Source organism: Amblyraja radiata, chromosome 1 (assembly GCF_010909765.2).
Source record: "Amblyraja radiata isolate CabotCenter1 chromosome 1, sAmbRad1.1.pri, whole genome shotgun sequence".
NCBI lineage: Eukaryota > Metazoa > Chordata > Chondrichthyes > Rajiformes > Rajidae > Amblyraja > Amblyraja radiata.
The window spans coordinates 11,360,270-11,387,461 of NC_045956.1; the positions used below are offsets into that span (position 1 = coordinate 11,360,270).

The 27,192-nt window shown below is 40.5% G+C and overlaps 1 protein-coding gene across 1 annotated transcript in view; it reads left to right on the forward strand.

The window, feature by feature from the left end:
* The window catches only part of lrba (LPS responsive beige-like anchor protein), a 672,999-nt gene that overhangs the window by 620,720 nt on the left and 25,087 nt on the right, over positions 1-27,192 (forward strand). The window contains exon 52 of the mRNA XM_033017677.1: positions 10,339-10,506. Coding sequence (XP_032873568.1) covers positions 10,339-10,506 — 168 coding nt within the window. The remainder of the gene's footprint in view (positions 1-10,338; positions 10,507-27,192) is intronic.

The window sequence follows — 27,192 nt, forward strand, 5'->3', positions numbered from 1 at the left end:
TTGACTAAACTGCCTGCCAACATTCCATATAAGCAGTATACATGACGTACTGTCATTTAGGCGAAGCACTAGAAGACTGCTAACCATTATGGAACTGTATCGCCACGTGAATTGGGGACGAGTAAAAGCGAAAAAAAGTGTTTCCTCATCTCCGTTCTAAATGGCTTACCACTTATTCTTAAACTGTGGCCCCTGGTTCTGGACTCCCTCAACATCGGGAACATGTTTTCTGCCTCTAGCGTGTCCAAACCCTTACTAATCTTATATGTTTCAATAAGATCTCCTCTCATCCAAACATCGGGAACATTTTTCCTGCATCTACCCTGTCCAATCCACTAAGAATGTTATATGTCTCTATAAGATCCCCTCTCATCCTTCTAAATTCCAGAGTGTAGGTCGACTGAGCTTGTATTTGCTGGAATTTAGAAAGATGAGAGGAGATCTTATAGAAACATATAAAATTCTTAGAGGATTGGTCAGGGTAGATGCAGGAAAAATGTTCCCGATGTTTGGGAAGTCCAGAACCAGGGGTCTCAGTTTAAGAATAAAGGGTAGGCCATTTAGGACTGTGATGATAAAAAAACATCTTCACCCAGAGAGTTGTGAGTCTGTGGAATTCTCTGCCACAGAAGGCAGTGGAGGCTAATTCACTGGATGTGTTCAAGAGAGTTAGAAAGAGCTCTTAGGGCTAAGGGAATCAAGGAATATGGGGGAAAAGCCAGAATGGGGTACTGATTTTAGATGATCTGCCATGATCATGTTGAATGGCGGTGCTGGCTTGATGGGCTGAATGGCCCACTCCTGCTCCTATTTTCTAACCAGTCTCAACCCTTCACCAGCCTAATAATATTTCCATTCCTGCTGATCCTGTCTTCATTCCAGGCAATCTACCAGCCTCCAACAAATTATGCACTTTCCAGTCTATATGAACTTGCTCAAAGATCACCAGGCTCAGCACGTCTACCACTTTCCACTCCACAATTGGAGTGGAGTTACTCCAGCTCTCTGCGGTTTAAACCAGCATCTGCAGTTCCTACCTGCACAATTGTAATCCTACCTCCACAACGGAACATTACATCATTTCATGGATTTGTTTATTCTCCAAAGATGCTGTCTGACCCGTTGAGTTACTCCAGCTCTTTGTGTGTTTTTCAAATGAATAACTTTTTTGTGTAGTCTTTTTCCTTTTTACTGCCTTTTATATATTTTACGGGTAATGTATATGGATAATTTATGTTTTTGTGTGTTTGTCTGAGGTTATGTGCCTGTGATGCTGCTGCAAGCAAGATATTTCATGTACCCATATCTCACTGTACTTGTACACATGCCAATAAACTCGACTTGACAGGCAGGATTAGTTTACTTTGGAATAGTGGAGACTAAATGGAATTTAATCAGGTGTCTAAGATTCTGAGCAGTCTGGTAGAAATGTGTTATTCTGTGAGCTTTTGTTGACTGCACCCTCCAACAAAATTATCTCCTGGATGAGGCAACAAAAAGCCCTCAGTCACAAATATGTGACTAATGCCCCTGTCCCACTTAGGAAACCTGAACGGAAACCTCTGGAGACTTTGCGCCCCACCCAAGGTTTCTGTGCGGTTCCCGGAGGTTTTTGTCAGTCTCCCTACCTACTTCCACTACCTGCAACCTCCGGCAACCACCTGCAACCTCCGGGAACCGCACGGAGGTTGCAGTCACCAGAGGTTTCCGTTCAGGTTTCCTAAGTGGGACAGGGGCATAACTATGTTTCAATGGCAGCTGGCACACAAGATTTGCATTTTATCAGTCAATCTGCAATTTATCTTTTTGGTTTGTTATTCCATTTAATATATTTTGCTGAAAACCAGTGTTCCCAAAACAATGTAACAAGCATTTGTTTGTTTCTGAATTCAAATCATATGTTCACCTGTCATTCATTCAATACAACATGTTCTCTACTGCCAGGCAATCTAAGTTTCCTCCATTAGCTGCATAATAATACATCTTTTTTGAAGTTAATGTTTACTACATCTTTATCTTTTAATATGTTGAAAGTGTCATCATCTTCCAAGTAATTGTCAACTCACATAATTTAGAATCGTTTCCCTCCTAGCAAAGTTAAAATTAGGGGCCAAAAATTCTCAATTTCAGATTGTTTTAAATAATAGGTTTGTTTAAGCTATCCTCCATTTCGCAGGAACATACCTCTGTTGTAACAAATGATTGTGTGTGTGAGCCAACAGCTTACATGTTGGCAAAATGATCCTCTCAAAGAATATCTATAGATCACAGCTAACTAGTAAGTTTAAACAATTATCCCTCTTTGTAACATGTTGAATGTTAAGGAAACAATCATCTATTGTGTCAACAGATAGCTCAGCCTTAACCCCTGTTTCAGTTCACTTAATGGAAGGTTAGTTCAACAATTACACCCAAAATAACTAATACCGTACAATTTTACTTAAAATGCAGTTGGTTTTCTATTTCTACATTCATTTATTCATTGAAATAGCTACTTGTACTAACACAAAATTATTTTCATTGCAAGGGTTGCTATGAAGCATAGAGTTGCGGAGTATTTCAGAGCTGACGAAGAAGCATAAAGCTGGGAGTCATTCACTGATGTAGTTGCAGATGGGAGAAAACAATTGAAGGGACTACACTGCTTCAGGCAATGATTAAAGAAGAAAATAATGATTTAAAGTAGCAACTAAACTCTCCAACAATTTTCAAATGTGTATCCATTTACTTTCAACAACCTGTATGTCAAATGCAAACTATAAAATACTAACTTTTAAAATATTGCCTAGATTTTGAAAATAATACTGGAATGGATTCAAACAAAAAAAGAGATACTGCAATGACAAACAATTGTTGAAAGTAAATGCAACAAATGTGAAATAAGAGAAGAAAATATTGTGAATACATAGGTCCATCAATAATCAGATATTTACTTTGTCAGTTCCAAACTTTTGCCTGGCTCCTATCTTAAGAGAGTGAGTGTTTTTAGTCTGATTGGTGGGCATGTTGTGACATGGCCTAACCAATGGAACTGACTCTGTGCATTTAGAGTCTTGATGCTGGATATGTTGACCTGGGAGAAGATGTTGGATCCTATATCCTTCCAATAGATTTGAACAACTTTGTAGAGCAGAGTTTAGTAGCATCTTCCCAGTGACTTGAGATACCTGCTGTCGGCAGTCCAAATCTCAGAAGCATATAAATGGACAGGGACACTGTGCCAAGTCTGATGCCTGAATCTTCAAAATCACTTTTCTTCAGTTGATCAGTGATTGTGCTGCTGCACTGAAGGAAATGGTGAATGTCATTGTTAATTTCTGGATTTCTTGACAGATGGCTCCTGAGAAATGGAATGTTATTGTCAGAGGAGAGTGTGGGTAGCAGCAGAAAGTTGATAGGGGACCTTTGTCTTGCGGATCTCCATCTTTTGGACCTCATGTGGCCTATAATCACACCATTCTTTTTTGAATTCAGTAGTTCTCTACTTCTGGTCAATTGTGTGTCATCCTTATTTTTGCCCCACCATAGGCTGCCCTATCGTCATCCATTCATTTTGAATAACCCTCTGGGAAGACTCTGAGCAATTGTGTATATGTGCAGCCATATACTATTGATCTATGATTATTAGTACAATTTTGATTGTTTAACTGCATGACCAACTGCTGACAAGTTACTACCCTACAAAAAGCAAATATCTGAGAGCCTCAGTTGTTCGTATAATCCTGAGTGCCTCTGTATTTCAGAGGCAAGGAAAACTTTTCCAAAACTGAACATTTATTGGATAGTACCTCCTGTGACACCTCGTTCCACATACCCACCACCCTCTGTATGAAAAGGTCGCCCACTCAGGTTTCTATTAAATCTTTCCTCTCTCATCTTAAACCTATGTCCTCTGGTTCTTGATTCCCCTACTCAGGGTAAAAGACTCTGTGTATTCATCCCATCTATTCCCCTCATGAACCCACACATCTCTATAAGATCACCCCTCAGCCTCCTTCGCTCCAAGGAATGAAGCCCTAGCCTGCCCAAACCCCTCCCTATGGCTCAGTCCCTCAAGTCCTGGCAGCATTCTCGTAAACCTTAGAATGATGTATTGGAGAGATATTGTATCCCAATCAAGGGGTGGGCAAAAGGTTAAATAAATGCTGTGAATTGCAAAATACAGTGCCCTCCATAATCTTTGGGACAAAGACCCTTCATTTATTTATTTGCCTCTGTACTACACAATTTGAGATTTGTAATAGAAAAAAAATCACATGTGGTTAAAGTGCACATTGTTAGATTTTAATAAAGGCCATTTTTATACATTTTGGTTTCACCATGTAGAAATTACAGCTGTGTTTATATATAGTCCCCCATTTCAGGTCACCATAATGCTTGGGATACATGGCTTCACAGGCATTTGTAATTGCTCAGGTGTTTTTAAATGCCTCCTTAATGCAGGTATAAGAGAGCTCTCAGCGCCTAGTCTTTCCTCCAGTCTTTCCATCACCCTTGGAAACTTTTATTGCTGTTTATCAACATGAGGACCAAAGTTGTGCCAATGAAAGTAAAATAAAGCATTATGAGACTGAGAAACACGAATAAAACTGTTACATCAGCCAAACCTTAGGCTTACCAAAATCAACTGTTTGGAACATCATTTTGAAGAAAGAGAGCACTGGTGAGCTTACTAATCACAAAGGGACTGGCAGGCCAAGGAAGACCTCCACAGCTGATGACAGAAGAATTATCTCTATAATAAAGAAAAATCCCCAAATATCTGTCCGACAGATCAGAAACACTCTTCAGGTGTGGATTTGTCAATGACCACTGTCCACAGAAGACCGCATGAACAGAAATACAGAGGCTTCACTGCAAGATGCAAACCACTGGTTAGCTGCAAAAATAGGATGGCCAGGTTACAGTTTGCCAAGAAGTACTTAAAAGAGCAACCAGAGTTCTGGAAAAAGGTCTTGTGGACAGATGAGACGAGGATTAACATATCAGAGTGATGGCAAGAGCAAAATATGGAGGAGAGAAGGAATTGCCAAAGATCCAAAGCATACCACCTCATTTGTGAAGCTCCATGGTGGGGGTGTTATGGCCTGGGCATGTATGGCTGCTGAAGGTACTGGCTCACTTATCTTCATTGATGATACAACTGCTGATGATAGTAGCATAATTAATTCTGAAGTGTATAGACACATCCTATCTGATCAAGTTCAAACAAATGCCTCAAAACTCATTGGCCGGCGGTTCATTCTACAGCAAGACAATGATCCCAAACATACTGCTAAAGCAACAAAGGAGTTTTTCAAAGGTGAAAAATGGTCAATTCTTGAGTGGCCAAGTCAATCACCCGATCTGAACCCAATTGAGCATGCCTTTTACATGCTGAAGAGAAAACTGAAGGGGACTAGCCCCCAAAACAAGCATAAGCTAAAGATGGCTGCAATACAGGCCTGACAGAGCATCACCAGAGAAGACACCCAGCAACTGGTGATGTCCATGAATCGCAGACTTCAAGCAGTCATTGCATGCAAAGGATATGCAACAAAATACTAAACATGACAACTTTCATTTACATGACATTGCTGTGTCCCAAACATTATGGTGCCCTGAAATGGGGGGACTATGTATAAACACTGCTGTAATTTCTACATGGCGAAACCAAAATGTATAAAAATGGCCTTTATTAAAATCTGACAATGTGCACTTTAACCACGTGATTTTTTTTCGATTACAAATCTGAAATTGTGGAGTACAGAGGCAAATAAATAAATGATGCGTCTTTGTCCCAAACATTATAGAGGGCACTTTAGCTCAGTGGATGAGAAAAAGCTGTCCATATATACCTTATGGCCATTAGAATCAATTCCATTCACAAGAGTTTTCACCACACTGGACGCCAAGGTCATTTTGCGATCATTGTTCTCACTTTTTCTGGTGTCAATATTCCTTTGTAGATTATATCCATTCGCTGATTCACACAAAGCCCAGATTTGGAAACCCCATTTACTAGGCTCATTGGGGACAGACTAGGGGGCGCCGCACAATGGCTGCCATGCCAATGGTCTGTCTTCGTATTTTTACTTCTTTGTGTTTTTAGTTTGTTGTAAAATGTATGCTTTAGTTTATCTTGAGTTTTGTATTTGTGGGAAGTCATTGGGGGAAAACTTTTCTTATCTCTTTCCTCGACGGAGATACGACTTTTTCCATGTCCTATCTCCGTCAACACTGCGGCCTAACATCGTGGAGTTGGCGGCCTCTTGTTTGGGACTTCCAGAGCTCCAAAACCACGGAGCCTGTGGACTTTAACATCTTGGAGCGGGCGATCCCTTTGCCAGGGGTTGGCCTTTGGTGCTCCAACCTGCGGAAGCTGCCGACTTTGACATCGTGAAGCTCGCGGTCCTTAGTTAGGGACCGATTTTGGGAACTCCAAACCGCAGGAGTTTCGACTGTCCCGATGCGGGAGCTTCGTTCGCCCCGACATGAGAGTTTGATTGCTGGCTGTCGACTCCCCCGACCATGGGAGGAAAGAAGGAAAGAAGATAAGACTTTATCGCCTTCCATCACAGTGGGGAATGTAGATCCGCTGTGGTGGATGTTTTTGTCAAATTTTTATGTAGTTGTGTGTCTCGTTGCCTTTTTGGTAGGACTGTATGGCAAACCAAATTCCTTGTATGGTGCAAAACATACCTGGCTAATAAATGATGATAATGATTCTATGATATATTGCTTGAAACTCAAGCGGCCTTTGAATCATTTCATTATTTCATCTATTGATATTTCTTGGTGTGGCTGATAAAAATTCAAATATGTATCTTTCACAAGATTTATCACTGGACGTATTTTGTACAGTGGGTCACAATCGACATGACCCTTCACCTTTTGATTGGTATTGTCATTAAAATGCAGGAAGGAACGCAGAAGTATGTATCGGTCCCGACTCATCGCTTGACTGAACCCCTGGGTTTGTGTCAGCCAAAAACTATCCCAGTAATCATGGAGGTTATTTTTACTACACAGGCCCTTGGCGATTTCAAGGGCCACATACATTTTCATTTCTTCCTCAGAAGTATCATGCCACTTTCTAACTTGATCTAATTCTGAGTGTCGGTCAACACTGCAGGCCCACGATTCTGTGCTACATGCCTTGGAGGGATAGGGGATGCATTGTCACTGTCCACATCACCTCCTTGGTCCAACTTTTTGTCACATTCAGAGGTGTTGTCATCAGAAATTTCACTTTCAATATCATCGTTATTACCCAGTTAATCGTCGGAATCATTTGAAAGTTCCTCGCCTTCAGAGTCACTGTCTGCAAAGATCTCGCATAGAATGGACTCACCAGTTTGGCTCCTACGATAATCAGCCATGGTGGTTTTGGAAACAAAAAGTTCACATGCAAAATTATCACGATTTTTGAATGAAAACACCCATTTCTCGAGTGTTGTCTCGAGAGCACCTGTCTGAAACTGAATGCCAGCGACGTCTATTGGCAACTCCTAATACTACTGTTATTGTAAAATGCGTCTCAACTTGGTTGGAACGAAGTCACCAATTGGCGTACTCCCTCAGAAAGAAGTAAGTGACCTCAGTCGCCAATTGAGCATCAAAAGGGTTAATATTAATCTTTATATTTCATGTAATTGCACCAATAATATTGTCCCCATAATTTGCTCAACCTAATGTATTTTATGCATTTCATTTTGTCATAGTTTGCCTACACTTTTAGCATAAACGTATACTAGCCATTGGTTGATGAGCTAAAATCTGGACCAAAAGTTGTATGTGTCTAGACAGATCATGCTGGGAACAAAATTATATAAGCATTGGCAATGCTTTTATCTTTGTATACTCTGGGCTCCAGTGGAAAATTGCTCCACTCATTGTTTTGATACATGGCTAGATCCTGTCATATTTTCAGTGATGAATTTCACAAGGTCAGTTTTTTAATATAACTATTTTCCATGTTACTGTTAGATTCTGTATCAGTGAACTCCTCCTAAGTTGCCTCCATTAACCGAGGCCAAATAATTTCTGTCAATGCCATTATCTCAAAGTAACTGTACAAATGTGAGGCAATGTTATTTGTCATCGAATAGATAGATTTTGATTGTAGCTCTTTTAAATAAATCCATTGCAACATTATAAAATAATGCTTAAATATAGGGTTCTCTGTTTAGAAGCAATAGTACTGTTGCCTAGGTTACTGTTTAATGTTTTTAATTGAAAGTATCAAATAATCATTTAAGCCTCAGTCCAGCATAATTTGGCATATTATTCACCATTTGATGGTTTTGTTTAAATATCACCTGCTTGTCAGCATTTGAAATGATAATTGTTAGATCCTCAGTGTTCAACTTCAAACATTTCTGTTGGAAAACCTTTGAGGTTATTATTAGGCATGTACATTCCAGGCTGGTCTTTTTAAAGTTATATACAAATCATATGTAGCATTTAAGTGAATACATGTGTGCAATGATATGTATTTCTGTGCAAAGCACTCTTCTACATCCTGATTGGATTGGATTCATTCTTTGACCGTTTATTTCAAATATATATATATGTGTGTTTGTGTGTGTGTGTGTTATATATATATATATCTGTGTGTGTGTATCATATATATATCTTTTTAAAACTTTGACTTTTTGAATTTTCTGAAACTAAGCAGATGTCATTGAACATGTAGGTAATGGATAAGAGATTGTTCGGAAAAGAGAATGGTTAATGGTTCATTTTTCTGTTAAACATGGTATGTTAAATGTGAATTGGTTCTTTTAATCTCCACAAACAGATTCAAAGGCTGCCGGCGACACCAATTACATTTGGGTGATTCACCAATGGAAAGAACGAAAATCACAGTTAACATGCTTTGTTAGATTGGCACGTGCTCTCATCTGTCATTTCTGGGAGTTGAGGATGGGGGAAAGAGGGAATCGTGAGCAGTTGAAATTGTTTACCAAAGGTCATAAGGAATAGGAGCAGAATTAGGCCAGTCTGCCCATCTGGTCTGCTCTACCATTCAATCATGGCTGATCTATCTGTCCCTCCTACCCTAATTCTCCTTCCTTCTCTCCATAACCCCTGACACCTGTACTAATCAAGAATCTATCTATGTTATTTTCCTGGATGGTAAATAGTGTACAAGTAGTATAGAAAGAAGTAGGTGAGGAAGTTATCTTCCCACTCATAAAAAATATACAACATTATCCACTCAATAATGGAGACGTTCTCAATCTGTCTTCTTTACAACATGTCACAGATACCGACCACAGTAGAATTGTTCTGACATCAGTAGAGTTTTTACGATACGATATGATAGAACTTTATTTGACCCAGGAGGGAAATTGGACTGCCAACAGTCATAAAGCACAAGATACATGAAATTAAAGTGACGAGTGGAAAGGATTGGGGATGCGCAAAGATTAAGCTGGGGGAGGAGTTGTACAGTTTGTCACAGGGAAAATGAATCTCCTGTGTCATTCCATACTGCATCTTGGTGGAACCAGTCTGTTGCTGAAGGTACTCCTCAGGTTGACCAGCATGTCATGGAGGGGGTATGCTGTACTGTCCAAGATTCTCCGCAGTTTGAGTAGCATCCTCCCCCCCCCCAAGACCACCTCCCATGAATCCAACTCCGCCCCAGGACAGAGCCAGCCTTCCTGATGAATTTGTTAATCCTGTTGGCGTCCCTGCGAAGAAGATGGCACTGGCCACCACCAATTGATAGAACATCTGCAGCATCTTGCTGCAGACATTGAAAGAGTGGGGCCTTCTCAAAACGTACCGCCGGCTCTGTCCCTTCTTGTACAGGGCCTCAGCGTTCCTGGGCCAGTTCAGTTTACTGTCCAGGTAAACTCCAAGATATTTGCAAATTGCACATCCACACCATTGATGGAGACAGGGGACCTTCAATTACCTTTTGTAATTGTAAGATTACTTATTTTATGTTTGTCAATTTTTAAATAAATTTGCCTTTCATAATCATTGCAGAGAATTGGACCTAAAATGCTGTAGATCTTTTCAGTCTCTCAAAGTCAAGAAATAATGTACTTGAAATGTTATTATCTCATCCTTAACTGCTTTCTACTTCAATTATTTGATTATTTTCCAACCAAAATTGATATTCTCCCATGTTGAATGCATGATAGGGTAATAGAAGATCTATTATTCTAATAATTCATAAATGATGTGAATGTTCCTGAGAAATGCTGTGGAATCATTAAAACCATTCATTACTTGTAAGTGACACCCTGAAGAGTATTGGAATAAAATGTCACTAATGGGTCATGAACCGACACACATTTACTTAAAATGGAGTTAATGGTGATTTCTTTCATTTCTTTTTAGGTAAACTCACTCAGGTGATTTTTGGACACTGGGATGTCGTAACCTGTTTAGCCAGATCTGAGTCGTACATTGGAGGTGACTGTTATGTCCTGTCGGGCTCACGAGATGCAACTCTACTTCTCTGGTACTGGAATGGGAAGAACCACAGTGTTGGAGAATATCCCAACAGTAAGTAAAGGAGCAAAACAATACACATTTTTGTATATTGTTTGATATTTCTGTTGTTTTGCTTTCACTGGGCATTTCATCTATTCAAACTTTGGTTTCAGTAATGCTAAATCAAAGGTTTATCCCAGAATTTTGAGCCTGCAGTTAGCTGTTCACACTTACCACCAGTACACATGGCAGGCAGTAACATTTTTTGTATGTATATAAATGGTATAATGTCCAAACCAAAGCTAATCTGTTCCTCGTTCCTTGCTCTGGGAATTGCTGTTACAATGCAGCATGGGGAGATGCAATGGGCAGGTGTAGTGGGCAGAGCATGTCTTGTCCACAAAACAGTTGAAAAAATTGTTGACATTTGGCTATATCACATCCCTTGGTTAACCAGCTGTCGAATTCAACAAAAAATTAAGGATGTTTACTGAACGGTCTGAAATTCTGTTATTTAAAAGCATGCACAAGGACGTGAATATTTAACATTGAAAAAAAAAATAATAATAATTCTAAAAAACAGTGCAAAAACAGGAAAGAAATAGTGGAAATTACCCTATATTTTATTACTTTCCACTCGTATGTCTGGAGTCTCTATCCAGCACTTGATCTAACCTGGCAGATTAGGCAGATTCACTGCGTTAATAGTGGGGACTTGCCACACCTTTACTTCACTGCTGGATTCTGTGTCTATTGTGGGCACAGAGTTGGGATAAAGCTGGTCGGGAAGAACCAGCTAGTTTGGGACTTGCACATTCCCCATGTCTGTAGACAGGATCGCTGAACTAGCTTTCGCTTGCACACAGAAATCAATTCTCTCTCAATCTCTCACCTGACAGCTGCCAATGCCCTAACTCTAAAATTCTTCTTCAAACCTCCACTTTGCTTACTGTATTCTGTGTTAAGAAGCTCCTTAAAACCTTCTGGGTACATCTGACCAAGCTTTCGATTGTCTGCCCAAATACCTTGTGAAGTGACTTAGAAAATGAATTACCAAGCTCAGATGGTGTCATGAAATCATGCACTGATCAGCCTGGCAGTCTCTTCATTGGAGACTTGTAGAGGAAAAAGACATAGGAACCATGCAGTTAAATTATGTGGGACAACCATGCAATCCATGGTGAACAAGCATCTCCCACTCCCTAAACCACTCATTTGCAATTAAATTCATAATTATTTTTATTAAAGCACCATTCCGATATTGTTCTTCTTCCCACCCTGCTTCCTGTAAAGACTCTATCCCAATTCCTCTGTCTACATTACATCTGCACCCAAGATGAGGTGTTCTGTACCTGCACATCTGAGATGTCCTCATTCTTTAGGGGTTCCCTCTTCCATCAGAGATGAGACCCTCACTAGGGTCTCCTCGATATCCCACAGCTCTGCTCTTGCTCCCCCTTCCCCCAGTCGCAACATGGACAGAGTCCCCCTAGCCCTCACCTTACACTCCATCAGCGGTCGCATATGGGTGTCAGAGGTTATGGGGAGAAGGCAGGAGAATGGGGATAGGAGGGAGAGATGCAGCACATAATCCTCCGACATTTTCTCCACCTCCAACGGGATCCCACCACTATCCACATCTTCCCATCTCTACGCCTTTCCACGTTCCGCAGAGACCGTAACTCCCTGGTTAACTCGTCCTTCCCAGCCAAACCACCCCGTTTCACTGCACACCTCCGCTCAGTCCGGCTAAACCTACCTGATCTCCTGGTTGCTGAACACTAACTCCCCCTCCCATTCCTATACTGACCTTTCTGTCCTGGGCCTCCTCCATTGTCAGAGTGAGGCCCAACGCAAATTGTAGGAACAACACCTCATATTTTGCTTGGGCAGCTTACACCCCAGCAGTAAGTATATTGACTTCTCTAACTTCAAGTAACCCTTGCTTTCCCTCTGTCTCCATCCCTCCTCCATTCCCAGTTCTCCGGCCAGTCTGATTGTCCTCAATTACATTTTACCTCTGTTTACTTTGTTGTTACCTTCTCCTAGCTAACAACGATCTATTCTACGTCTTCCTTGAGCTCCATCCCCTTTGTCTCATTTACACAACTTGCACTTCCTTATCTCTGTATCTCCCTCTCCCATGACGCAGTCTGAAGAAGGGTCTCGACCCGAAACATCACCCATTCCTTCTATCCGGAGATGCTGTCTGTCCCGCTGAGTTACTCCAGCATTTTGTGTCTATATATTCCGATATTGTTCTTTGTTTAAAAACTGAAACCTTGAGGGAATTTAGGAAGAAGAACTGTTGGAGCAAAGTAATTTCATGCTACATGGACGGAGAGATTGATGAGACATTGCCACCACTGGAAATATGGTATCATTGCATGGTGATAGGTTCTCATCGGCAATTTTTATTGTAAAGTAGTATGACAACATTTTGGCCCAGGTTTTTCTGAGCATGGTGCATCACTAGTACTCATGCGAAGCTGCACATTTGAACTTGCTGATAGGAGGCATTTACATCCATTTCAATGAAGCCATGAGTAGTGATGGTTGAGAATAAGCCCCCATACTCAAAAGGATATTTCCTTTGTTTTTCCATGTGTCGAAAGAGTCAAATTATTCTGAATGTTCCTGATCCTGTAGAGTCTAACAGCAGGATATTGCGATAGATTTTCTGGCAAGAATCTGCAAAAAGTACAAATATTTTGCAGTGCAACTCCTAAACTTGTTAGTATTTATGTGGGTAAAAACCAGCAGTTCTGCCTGCATTCCAATCTTCTAAATATATATCTATTTTTTTGTTAAAATGTTTTGAATTTAGCCAGAAAGCAATTTTGTTTCTGAAATTCGCCCTGTCATTTCTTGGCTATAAACATTATGTCATCCATGTTTCCCCCTCCTTTCAATCTTTAATGTCTTTCTACTTTGCTCCCATAATACTCACTCATTTTGACCAGCATTGCAGTTACCTTTGCAGAGTAACTCATCCTATTTTTTTTTCTAATCCTGCTTTTGTGAAACATTGTAAGCAATCTTTGCCTTTTGAGGTGAATACAGTTCAAGTGATTCTGTAGATTGAGATTCAGATCCTTCTGTACAGGAATACAGTGCTGTCGTGACAGGCTGCCAGCAATTGTCAGTTTATCAAAGGCTTTGGGAAAGGAATAGACCTTCTGAGGTTCACACACTTACTATTTTCTGTGTTTAAAGCATTAGTTTTCGAAACAGCTGCTGAATATTACATTGATTTCAGTAAAAGTGTACAGCTGGTTTGAATTTGTCTGCAAAGGTATGGGGATGAAGTTTTGCCTTGATGTTTTCTGCATTAGAAGTAAAAACATGTATTTAATTGACTTGAAATAAAGTTCTAATGATGATGACCAGTGTACACAGAACCGAAATGGAAGGTTCCATACATCAGAGATCTGGATTATGCCTTTTGTAATTCAGCACCTGTTGTAAGTCTTAATGCTCAATCCATGGGCCTGTGGGATGAATTAAAATACTGTGGTTCCCAGATTGTTATCTTTGGAAAGAGTTTTAATAATTAAATAGTTCATGAAGGGCCCCTAGTGTTAAAGACCCAAACTGCGGGATCAAGGTACCAGTCAGACCCTTCTGACAGAAGCATTCATACCACTGGGCCAAGGAGAGACCAATTATTCTCACTTCCCCACAGTCATTAAGGAAGTATATTAAATACCTCATTAGTTTTGTTGGTAAGATATCTTGAAATTGTTTGTAGAATGCAGGTTGTGAATTATGAATCCACAACTGATTCCCCCCATTTTGCCATCATTATTTAATCCTAGATCATATTGGTTTGTTTGATGTCAAATTGCAAGTTTCACTTATCTGAAACAATAGTTTGTTGTTAACTTTGTAGGTGTAGTTATTCCTGTCTATTAATAGAATAAACTACCCGAGTCATTTGCTTTTATAAGAAAGTAGAATACTCTCTGCATCTTACTGCCCTTATTGGAAGTCTTTATTAACTATTCTTGCCTGGGGCATGAGAAGAAGCTGTTGTTTATCCTACTTTCACGTACAGGGTTAGAAATGCAATAAGCAGGACCATTTTCCATGATGTTACCAGAAACAATTTACCTGATTTGTACACATCATGGAAAAATTGATCTATAGGTATTACTGTTTCTTTTTCAATCCTAAAATACATTGAATTTGATTTCTGCACGCAGAATTAAATTGTATTTCTTTGTTTCACATTGAAGTGGGTGAAAATACAATTAGGTTTAGATGCTGGCATTTAAAACTGTCAAATTATATAGAATTTCCATTCAGTTTTGTGCTCAATATGCTCCTTTCAGTTTAAAACCATTGTATTAATTATTAAAAGCTACTCTGTAAACTATAATCATTATATCATTTGCACATTGTATTGTTCTCATTGCTGTTTTAAGTTTGACCTATAACAGTTAATCATATCAGAATATCTGAAGAAGGGTTTCGGCCCGAAACGTTGCCTATTTCCTTCGCTCCATAGATGCTGCTGCACCCGCTGAGTTTCTCCAGCTTTTCTGTGTACCTTCGATTTTCCAGCATCTGCAGTTCCTTCTTAAACAATCATATCAGAATAGCCTTTCCAACATCAGTTTTGAAATTGGTCAGATTACATGATAAATTTTGCATTTCAAATAGCAGAAGAAAATTGGAGATATACTACTACATACCACATTCACTAATAATATTTATATGTCATTCTTCATGTAAACAGCTATTGTTGAGATATCTGGTGAAGTCCCTCTTCCCTCACGACGGTCCCACCATCCCGGGTCCTCCATTCTTCTTCCCTATCCCCCTCACAGTGGTTCGCCACGCTCTCATTGACCGCAGGTCAACCCGCGAGTCATGCATTTTGGTAGTAGGAATAAAGGAGTAGAGTTTTGCTTAAATGGACATGAATGTATGTCGGTTAGCATAAAGGTGATGGATAAGCAGCATGCTGTGATTTAAGGTATGAAGAGCAATATCAGGGATGAGCTCATGTTTATGAAGTGTAGAAGATAAACCAGAGAGCACTGGAACAGACCAGTCTAGATGTGAAGGTGAAAGTTATATGTTCATGGTCTTGATTATATTTGCACATTGACAAGTTTTGTGTTTGAAATAAACTAGTCTTTTAGTTCATCCTGATTCTCCATTCCTGGTGAATTTCACACAATTTATTTACAATAAACGATATTTCTACCAATAAAACTTCCGTGGAGAAATCGATTGCTATCATGGCAACCTTGATACAAGATTAATAAATGTGGATAACAGCCTTTACTTTTCAAATAACGTAGCTGATTACTCCTCCCAGCTACATTGTTGTAGAAGATAGGTGGAGGGGCAGATAGTGTAGAGAAAGTAGGGAGTCTGCAGAAGGGTTTAAAGGCATATTGAATAACCTTAATGTTTTTGATAATAGCTATGAAGTTGTATTTTTTTTTTTTAAAGGAGAGCATCTGTTTTCTAGTGTTTCATTCACTAAGACTTTTTCTAGCTTGGTGTCATTGTCATTTTCCACAAACACAACCATTGTCTTGTTTTCTGTGGAATGCTATACCTATAGAAATCTGAGACTGCACTTTCCTACCCTCTTGGGTTATGGCTTCATTCACGTCACTGAGTGTAGATCCTGAGCAGAGTTCTTATACTTCCCTGATGTGAAATGAAGAAAAAGCCACCTGATTGGTAATTTGTTTAGCTTTAATTTATTGCCCGAGTGCTGGCATTTGTCCACTTACAACCAGCACCCAATTGCTCCCTTTGCACAGCAAGGAAACGGAAAGGGTTAGAGTTCAACACTAGTACGGAAAATATTTCACAGTCAACTAGACAGTGATGAGAACGTCGTAGATAGCTAGAGTAACGTGCACTGAGGGAAATAATGCCAGAGATGCTGGCCACAGATGGCTTCTGGACTGTTTTAAGAGAAGTATAATATTGTGCTTGCACAGGCCAGTTAACTGCATTTGCCTGTTTGAATGGAATTAAATCAAACACAGTGGTTCTGGAATTACTGACCAATTTCTATATAATGGTTGGTTTGCTACACCATTGAATTCCTATTGTCGTTCAGTAGAAAAACAATAACATGCTGGGACATGATTTTTCATTCACCATAATTTTTTTCAGGGATCACCAAACCTTTAAAAATCCCTTGCAGTTCTTACTTTTACCAAACCTGGAGGCAAGGCATTAGCAACTGTTAGGAAACATAGAAACATAGAAAATAGGTGCAGGAGTAGGCCATTCGGCCCTTCGAGCCTGCACCGCCATTCAATATGATCATGGCTGATCATCCAACTCAGTATCCCGTACCTGCCTTCTCTCCATACCCCCTGATCCCTTTAGCCACAAGGGCCACATCTAACTCCCTCTTAAATATAGCAGGCTTTCAGGGTGAAGGTTCCTTGTTGTACTGTTGGAGCCTCTGAGGTTCTGAAGACTATGGTTGCAGGAGCTGGGAACAGCTGTCTATACTTGGGTAAGCATATTAGTGGGATGAATACAGACATCATTGTGGATGAAGATGCACATCAACAAGCTCTGGTCGATTGTACAAAATGAAGCCATTTCAGATTGAGCAGAATTCCAAAAGTACTGTGCTGGCACATATAGAATCTTATCAGATTTACAATGCACAAGGCCATTTGGTCCATTCTTAAACATTAACCCTCCTTTCTAGCATCAGCTCATAAACCTGCAGGTCACAGCCCTTCAAATACAAAGCTTTCTACTATTTAATTAAGGTGAGGGTTTCTACCTTTTCCACCCTTTGAGATTCCAAACCTTTACCAACCTGTATTCAAGAAAAATATCCTAATCCCACTGGATAGACACAAAGTGCGAGAGTAACTTAGCGGGTCAAGCAGCATCTCTGGAGAAAAACGATGGGTGACGTTTCGGGTTACGCTATCCAGGCTCCACTATATATATTTCAATTGTCTCTCCCACAGTAAATGATTGTATCTCCATCTTTACCATACTCTTATATTTACGTAGTAGACAAGAGCAAAGGACTGAGTCCCGTGGAAGCCCACTGACATCAGTCTTCCAATCACAAAAATGCCCATCAGCCATCATTGCTCTTCATAACTGAGCCAATTTTAGATCCAGTTTGCCACTCTTCTCTGTATCTTATTGGCTTTCACTATATCCCTAAACCTGCCATATGGGACATTATGGTACACTGACCTCATTGACTAGCCTTGATTCCTCCTCAAAAAAATGTTAGTCATATGCCTAACAAATCCATGCTGTTAGTTTGTGCTTTTCCAGGTAGCTTTATTTTATACTACTGCTTTCAACGAATTAAAGTAGTAAGCTGCCACTGAAGTTTAACCAGGCTGCAATTATATGGTTACTGAAACATCATACTTCTATGTATCCATCCGTGCCCCCAACTGAACTGTTTTATTCACTATGCTCCTTGGACAATAAATGCTGGACTTGCTAAAGAATTCCTGATCTAAGTAAATAAATAAACAAATACAAATTTGTCCATTAAATACAACTAATATCCTTTGTCAATTTTTTAATCTTTGTTTTTCTCATTTTTCAAACTCTCCAATTAGTTTAAAACAAAAAATGAAGAAAGCTAGAAATACTCTACATGCCAAGGCATGTCAATGAGAAGTGAAAAGGAATCAATGCTTCAGAACAGGGACGCTTCATGAGAACTGAAAATAAAAATAGAAGCTTGGAAAGGTGCAGAGAGGGTGAGGGAGGGGAATGTTTCTGATGGGATGAAACTGGGATGACCATGGGATAAACTATAAACACAAGTATCTGGTCAAAGATTGTTAGAAGTTAGAGAAAGCGAACCTCAACAAAAGTGCATAGATGAATAAAAGTGGGTGTTGCAAAATGCAGAGCAAGTGAACATGCCTTGCAGAACAGGCTGGGCATGAATCCCACTCCCAGAAAGGAAACAAAAATAAGTTGAGCTAATATCTCAAATGGATGACTGATATAGACCATACTACCTGAAGTTGTAGAATTCAATAATGAGTCTAGAATACTAATGAATAATGAGTTTCATAAAGGTTTAATAGCTTACATTTCCAGCTCTGCTTTTCTCTCTTCTGAACCTTGGGTCAGATTCTCATCCTCTTGTTAAAATTATTTAAATTTGTAAAAACCATATGCAAAGCTACCAGTGCAGATATCGATCACAACCCTAGCAAATGCAACCTGCCTGACGTGTACAAATCCAACTCTGTGTAGAACCAGTCCCAATGCCTTGGGAATCCCTCGGCCCCAGCATCTCCCTCGCCACGCATTCAATTGCACTATCTATCCATGTCTATACTCAATAGCCCATGGCACAAATGATTCTTCATAAACCCACTCTTTCTCCTTGATGTCCGAATTGATTTATTTCAACAGCTAAAGGTTTCATCAGCTAATGTAGGTTCAATCAATGACAGTTGTACAGTGCAATTATTTCTTTAAAAATACACAGATTCTTTATTTCTGCAGTGCAAGTGACTGTTGAATTGGTAGTCTTGTTATTAGTAAGCGCAAGTTCTTGTCCTGGGGGCAATATTTTACAGGCAGTCATTTTTGTGCAGATTCTTGTAAACTTTAGAAAGTTGCAAGCAGAGATTTTCCAGGGATGGCTGCTTACCTTAAGTGAAATAGATAGAGGAGGACGCAAAATAAGAGACAAGTGTGCTCATGAAGTTAAGAAATAATTGGCATAATAATCAAGAAATCTGAGGACATTAAAGCCTGCTAACTGATAAATATGCTGTATATACTTTGGGTGTACTTCATATGTGTATTAGAAACAGTAAAAATGGCTACCTGTAAAGCTTTCACGGGAATATGTTTTCACTACTGGCCATTAATTGACATCTGCAGACAAAATCCTAGAACAACAGAACAGAGTCTGCTGCCTACTTATGTTGCAAAGCACAAGCTATAAACTGCACAAAATGAGTGAAAACATTTCCTGTTTTTAAAGTTAATATAAGGGTGTAATAAAACCAATGCTGATGGTAGTTTACAGGCTGTAAGGCAAACTATTGTCCCCTTGGGTTAACAGAAGCAATCTTGACTGCCCAGTAATCCTCTCAGCCTTCAGCTATGGGCATATAAATCCACCCTTGCTTACTTCTGTAACTGCAGTCAAGATGTTTCATATTTACACTAAAATATATTGTACTTTCAAAAAAATGCTTATCCTTAGTTCAAACAACCAGTAAACTAACGCACCAAAGAGAGTGGCAGTGTTTCCCATTAAACAACATTACATTGTACAGATTTTTTTTTAAAGGCTAAAACTATATTCCATTCCAAGAGCTTGTTTAACAGAGGAGATTTTTAACTTTTATTCTTTTAAATAAACACGATCTCCACACAATTTTCATAATAAATACAATGCTTATGGTTGGATTGAATTGAGAAATTACTTGAAGGAATTGTGCAATATTTTGAGGCATAAATAGTCTAAAATATCAACATTCCAGGTTGTTTCTCCGAGTTCTAGTTGCAATTATTACTACATAGCAATTATTGAAAAGTCAAATTGCAACTTTTAATTTTCCAGCTGCAGGCTGTTCCTGAAAGTAGGGAAAATATGAACACCAAAAATTAGTGAAAAAACTCATAGCTAGTGAGCAAAAAACATTTCTGACCAATCAAAATAATACACTAGTGTCCTTGCTATCAGGCCATCTACTTGTGTTGTTGTGATGCGGTGCAAAGTCACTTTATTCCAATGTCACCTTGCCAGTGGAGGTACTTGTCCAGCCTCCTATGCTGTTTCCACTGGATAATAAATAATATAAATGTAGTTTATCCTTTTGTGAAGAGGAAAAGATTAGTTAAAACAAATGTAGGTCCCTTGCAGTCAGAAACAGGCGAATTGATCATGGGGAACAAGGACATGGCAGACCAATTGAATAACTACTTTGGTTCTGTCTTCACTAAGGAAGACATAAATAATCTGCCGGAAATAGCAAGGGACCGGGGGTTAAATGAGATGGAGGAACTGAGTGAAATCCAGGTTAGCCGGGAAGTGGTGTTAGGTAAATTGAATGGATTAAAGGCCGATAAATCCCCAGGGCCAGATAAGTTGCATCCCAGAGTACTTAAGGAAGTAGCCGCAGAAATAGTGGATGCATTAGTGATAATTTGTCAAAACTCTTTAGATTCTGGAGTAGTTCCTGAGGACTGGAGGGTAGCTAATGTAACACCATTTTTTAAAAAGGGAGGGAGAGAGAAAACGGGGAATTACAGACCAATTAGTCTAACATCGGTGGTGGGGAAAATTCTGGAGTCAGTTATTATAGATGGGATAGCAGCACATTTGGAAAGTGGTGAATTCATTGGACAAAGTCAGCATGGATTTATGAAAGGTAAATCATGTCTGACGAATCTTATAGAATTTTTCGAGGATGTAACTAGTAGAGTGGATAAGGGAGAACCAGTGGATGTGTTATATCTGGACTTTCAGAAGGCTTTCGACAAGGTCCCACATAAGAGATTAGTAAACAAACTTAAAGCACACGGTATTGGGGGTTCAGTATTGATGTGGATAGAGAACTGGCTGGCAGACAGGAAGCAAAGTGTAGGAGTAAACGGGTCCTTTTCACAATGGCAGGCAGTGACTAGTGGGGTACCGCAAGGCTCAGTGCTGGGACCCGAGCTATTTACAATATATATTAATGATCTGGATGAGGGAATTGAATGCAACATCTCCAAGTTTGCGGATGACACGAAGCTGGGGGGCAGTGTTAGCTGTGAGGAGGATGCTAGGAGGCTGCAAGGTGACTTGGATAGGCTGGGTGAGTTGGCAAATGCATGGCAGATGCAGTATAATGTGGATAAATGTGAGGTTATCCACTTTGGTGGCAAAAACAGGAAAGTAGACTATTATCTGAATGGTGGCCGATTAGGAAAAGGGGAGATGCAACGAGACCTGGGTGTCATGGTACACCAGTCATTGAAAGTAGGAATGCAGGTGCAGCAGGCAGTGAAGAAAGCAAATGGTATGTTAGCATTCATAGCAAAAGGATTTGAGTATAAGAGCAGGGAGGTTCTACTGCAGTTGTACAGGGTCTTGGTGAGACCACACCTGGAGTATTGCGTACAGTTTTGGTCTCCTAATCTAAGGAAATACATTCTTGCCATAGAGGGAGTACAGAGAAGGTTCACCAGACTGATTCCTGGGATGGCAGGACTTTCATATGAAGAAAGACTGGATAGACTCGGCTTGTATATGCTGGAATTCAGAAGATTGAGGGGGGATCTTATAGAAACTTACAAAATTCTTAAGGGGTTGGACAGGCTAGATGCAGGAAGATTATTCCCGATGTTGGGGAAGTCCAGAACTAGGGGTCACAGTTTAAGGATAAGAGGGAAGTCTTTTAGGACCGAGATGAGAAAATCATTTTTTACACAGAGAGTGGTGAATCTGTGGAATTCTCTGCCACATAAGGTAGTTGAGGCCAGTTCATTGGCTATATTTAAGAGGGAGTTAGATGTGGCCATTGTGGCTAAAGTGATCAGGGGGTATGGAGAGAAGGCAAGGATGGGATACCGAGTTGGATGATCAGCCATGATCATATCGAATGGCGGTGCAGGCTCGAAGGGCCGAATGGCCTACTCCTGCACCTATTTTCTATGTTTCTATGTTTTGAGGACACTAGTAACAAGTAAAATGGACAAGGGAGAACCAGTGGATGTAGTGTGCCTGGACTTTCAGAAAACCTTTGATAAGATCCCACACAGGACATTAGTGGGCAAAATTAGTGCACATGGTATTGGGGGTAGGGTATTGACATGGATGGAAAATTGGTTGGCAGACTGGAAACAAAGAGTAGTGATTAACGGGTACCTTTCAGAATGGCAGGCAGTAACTACTGGGGTACCGCAAGACTCAGTGCTGGGACCACAGCTTTTTACAATATACATTAATGTTTTAGTTGAGGGAATTAAAAGTAACATGAGCAAATTTGCAGATGACACAAAGCTGAGTGGCAGTGTGAACTGTGAGGAGGATGCTATGAGGATGCAGTGTGATTTAGACAGGTTGGGTGAGAGGGCAGAAGCATGGCAGATGCAGTATAATGTGGATAAATGTGACGTTATCCACTTTGGTAGCAAGAACGGGAAGGAAGATTATTATCTGATTGGTGTCAGGTTAGGAAAAGGGTAAGTGCAATGAGACCTGGGTGTCCTAGTATACCAGTCACTGAAAGTAAGCATGCAGGTACAACAGGCAGTGAAGAAAGCTAATAGTATGTTGGCCTTGATAACGAGAGGAGTTGAGCTTAGGAGCAAGGAGGTCCTTCTGCAATTGTACAAGGCCCTGGTGAGACCACACCTGGAGTATTGTGTGCAGTTTTGGTCTCCTAATTTGAGGAAGGACATTCTTGCTATTGAGGGACTGCAGCGTAGGTTCACAAGGTTAATTTCCAGGATGGCGGGACCATCATGAAAGAATGTAGCCACTGGGCTTGTATTCACTGGAATTTAGAAGGATGAGAGGATATCTTATAGAAACATATAAAATTATTAAGGGTTTGGACACGCTAGATGCAGTAAACATGTTCCCTATGTTGGGGGAGTCCAGAACCAGGGGCCACAGTTTCAGAATAAGGGGTAGGCCATTTAGAACTGAGATGAGGAAAAACGTTTTCACACACAGAGTTGTGAATTTGTGGAATTCTCCGCCTCAGAAGGCTGTGGAGGCCGATTCACTGGATGCATTCAAAATAGAGTTAGATAGAGCTCGTAGGCTAGCGGAATCAAGGGATATGGGGAGAAGGCAGGAACGAGGTACTGATTGTTGATGATCAGCCATGATGGCATTGAATGGCGGTGCTGGCTCGAAGGGCCAAATGGCCTCCTCCTGCACCTATTGTCTATCTATCTATCGATGTAACTATATATGCAGTGCCCTCAATAAAGACCCATCATTTATTTATTTGCCTCTGTACTCCACAATTTGAGATTTGTAATAGAAAAAAATTACATGTAGTTATAGTGCAAGTGTCAGATTTTAATACAGGCCATCTTTATACATTTTGGTTTCACCATGTAGAAATTACAGCAGTGTTTATACATAGTCCCCCCCATTTCAGGCCACCATAATGTTTGGGACACAGCAATGTCATGCAAATAAAAGTTGTCATGTTTCGTATTTTGCTGCAAATCCTTTGCATGCAATGACTGCTTGAAGTCTGTGATTCATGGACATCACCAGTCGCTGGGTGTCTTCTCTGGTGATGCTCTACCAGGCCTGTATTGCAGCCATCTTTAGCTTATGCTTGTTTTGGGGGCTAGTCTCCTTCAGGTTTCTCTTCAGCATATAAAAGGCATGCTCAATTGGGTTCAGATCGGGTGATTGACGGACACTCAAGAATTGACCATTTTTTTACCTTTGAAAAACTCCTTTGTTGCTTTAGCAGTATGTTTGCGATCATTGTCTTGCTGTAAAATGAACCTCCGGCCAATGAGTTTTGAGGCATTTGTTTGAACTTGATCAGATACGATGTGTCTTTACACTTCAGAATTCATTATACTACTATTATCAGCAGTTGTATCATCAATGAAGATAAGTGAGCCAGTACCTTCAGCAACCATACATGCCCAGGCCATGACACCTCCAATACTGTGTTTCACAGATCAGAATCACACTTTATTCGGCAAGTATATTTTGCAACATACGAGGAATTTCATTGGCCAGGTCAGTCATACAATTAAAAGCAACAAATCACTCAAAAACACATTTTAACATGAACATCCACCACAGTGACTCCTACACATTCCTCCTCATTGTGATGGAAGGCGAAATAAAGTTCAAGTCCTTCCTTATGTTATTCCTCGGTCGTGGGCCTTGAGCCCTCCGTTGACGGGATGGTCTTGACTCCTGTAGCGGCGTTCGGGCCCTCCGCATCGAGGCGATCTTCTCCCGCATTGGGGGAATGTCAGCTCCCCCTCGCCGGGGGATCGAACCTCGCATCGGGGATGGTCGAGCCTTCCGTGCCGTTGGAGCTCCCGACTAGCCTCTCCCGAGACTGCGAGACCTAGATGGTAAGTCCACAGTGGTCGCGGTGGAAGCGATCCCAGGCAAGGGATCCGCTCCGATGTTAAGTCCGCTGTGGTGGCGCGCGGCTGCAACCCGACTTCGGAGCTTTGGAGGCTTTGGCTGCAGGCCCTGTGGATGGTAACATCGGGAGCTCACGGGTCCCTGGTGGGAGCTCCCGCAACGGCAAACTTCGCCCGCCCGAATCGAGGGGTTTAAATCGACCCGCAGCGAGGCCTTACAACGCCCGGCGCGGCTTAAACGGCCGCGGGACTTACCATCGCCCGCCGGGGGCTCTAACATCAAGAGCCTCGATCAGCTCGATGCAACTGCTTGACTGCGGGAGAAGAATAAAGAACAGAGAACAGGGAAGAGATAAGACTTGCCTTTCATCACAGTGAGGAGGTGTTTGGAAATTCACTGTGATGGATGTTTTGTGTGGAATTGTGTCAATTGTGTGTTTTTTTTTAATTGTTATGACTGCAGGAACGTAATTTTGTTTGAACCTATGTTTAATTGACAAATAAATGGCATTCTGATTCTGAAAAAGAAAGAAAAAACGAACAGACTGCCGGAAGGGCTGCCTTCTCCCCGGCGCCCCTGGTGGTCTAAGCTTTGGATCTTGTGCCGTTCCTTCTCTCCTCCATACTTTGCTCTTGCCATCACTCTGTTATAAGTTAATCTTCGCCTCATCTGTCCACAAGACCTTTTTCCAGAACTGTGGTTGCTCTTTTAAGTACTTGGCAAACTGTAACCTGGCCATCCTATTTTTGCGACTAACCAGTGGTTTGCATCTTGCAGTGTAGCCTCTGTATTTCTGTTCATGAAGTCTTCTGCAGACTGTGGTCGTTGACAAATCCACACCAAATCCACCGACTCCTGAAGAGTGTTTCTGATCTGTCGGACAGGTGTTTGGGGATTTTTCTTTATTATAGAGAGAATTCATCTGTCATCATCTGTGGAGGTCTTCCTTGGCCTGCCAGTCCCTTTGCAATTAGTAAGCTCACCAGTGCTCTCTTTCTTCAAAATGAAATTCCAAACAGTTAATTTTGATAAGCCCAAGGTTTGGCTGATGTCTGTAATAGTTGTATTCATGTTTCTCAGTCTCATAATGGCTTCTTTAACTTTCATTGACACAACTTTGTTCCTCATGGTGATAAACAGCAATAAAAGTTTCCAAAGGTGATGGAAAGACTGGAGGAAGACTAGGTGCTGAGAGCTCTCTTATACCTGCATTAAGGAGGCAATTAAACACACCTGAGCAATTACAAACACCTGTGAAGCCATGTGTCCAAAACAATATGGTGCCCTGAAATGGGGGGGACTATGTATAAACACAGCTGTAATCGTTCTAAGGTTTTCTAAGGAATGCTGCCAGGACTTGAGGGACTGAGCCATATGGAGGGTCTGGGCAGGCTAGGGCTTCATAACTTGGAACGCAGGAGGCTGAGGGTGATCTTATAGAGATGTATGGGTTCATGCGGGGAATAGATGGGGTGAATACACAGAGTCTTTTACCCTGATGACCTATTATACCATTATGACCAATTATAGTTCCAGCCTGGTGTTCCCGTTCAGCAAGAAGTGGAAATGGAAGTACAACACTTCCTTGTGTGTGGCTTTATTGCTAACAAGACTAACTAAACAAACTATCATAAACTATCAAACTTTGCCATCGTTCTTGGAGATTGAGTAAAATTTCCTGTTTTGAATCAATCCAGAATAAAGAATTTGTCACTTCTCCCATTTGTGGTTATCCAGCTGAATGCCAATCAATGATGAATGCGTGTTGATAGCATGCAAGAAAGAGTGCCACCTGATGGTGCTGTTTGTTATGTCACACGGTGGAAATTGGCCAAGTTGTGATTGAATTAAGTAATGAAACGCTATGTTTGAAATCAATCTGCATACATTTATATTTCTTGAGTTTTCTAATTAATTGTGCATCTACAATCTGGAACAGGTTTGTTTGCCAAGACCTTTAAAATGTACACAGCTGGGCAAGCTTTCTTTTAAATGAACGCACAAGTCAAAATGTTGTGTGTAGCTTTTCATTTGAATTTGTCTTAAAATAATATCCATTTTATCAGTTTTTTTCCTATATTGCCACAGACACTGGTTCATGCACCTCAAGATGATCTCTGCACTATTGTAGTACCAGCATCATGTTTCCACGGTGTCAACAGAATAGAACATTATTCAGGCAGTACCTTGGGGGAAAGAAACATAACATTTATGGAAGGAGCATTTTATGGTTTATAATTCAAGGGAATATAACTAGAATATAGATGAAGGCGTTTAAAAACAAAATAGACTTCAAGAAGTTGCTTCTCTGCAGATACTACTTTACATCCCTCTACCAAGTTTGCTAGCAGGAATAATAAAATGGATTGTATTCAGATGTTAACTGTGTACGGCCTTAATATGTACCATGTGCACACTAGTTAAGCAAAAGAACAATTCATCAATTTTATTTATCTTTTTGGTTAATGGGACAATTGACTACACATTTCACCCTTAGGCTGCAACACATAAATTTAAAATGCTGTGATTAACGCTAAGAAACTAGGATTCATTGCTGTGACCTGCAGATTCATTTGTGTCTCGTACTGTGTTAAATTGGACATAAAGTGAGTGTGATGCCACATCTAAATCATGACTGTGTTTCTATGGGTAATTTTTATAAAAATGTTGTCATCTATGAA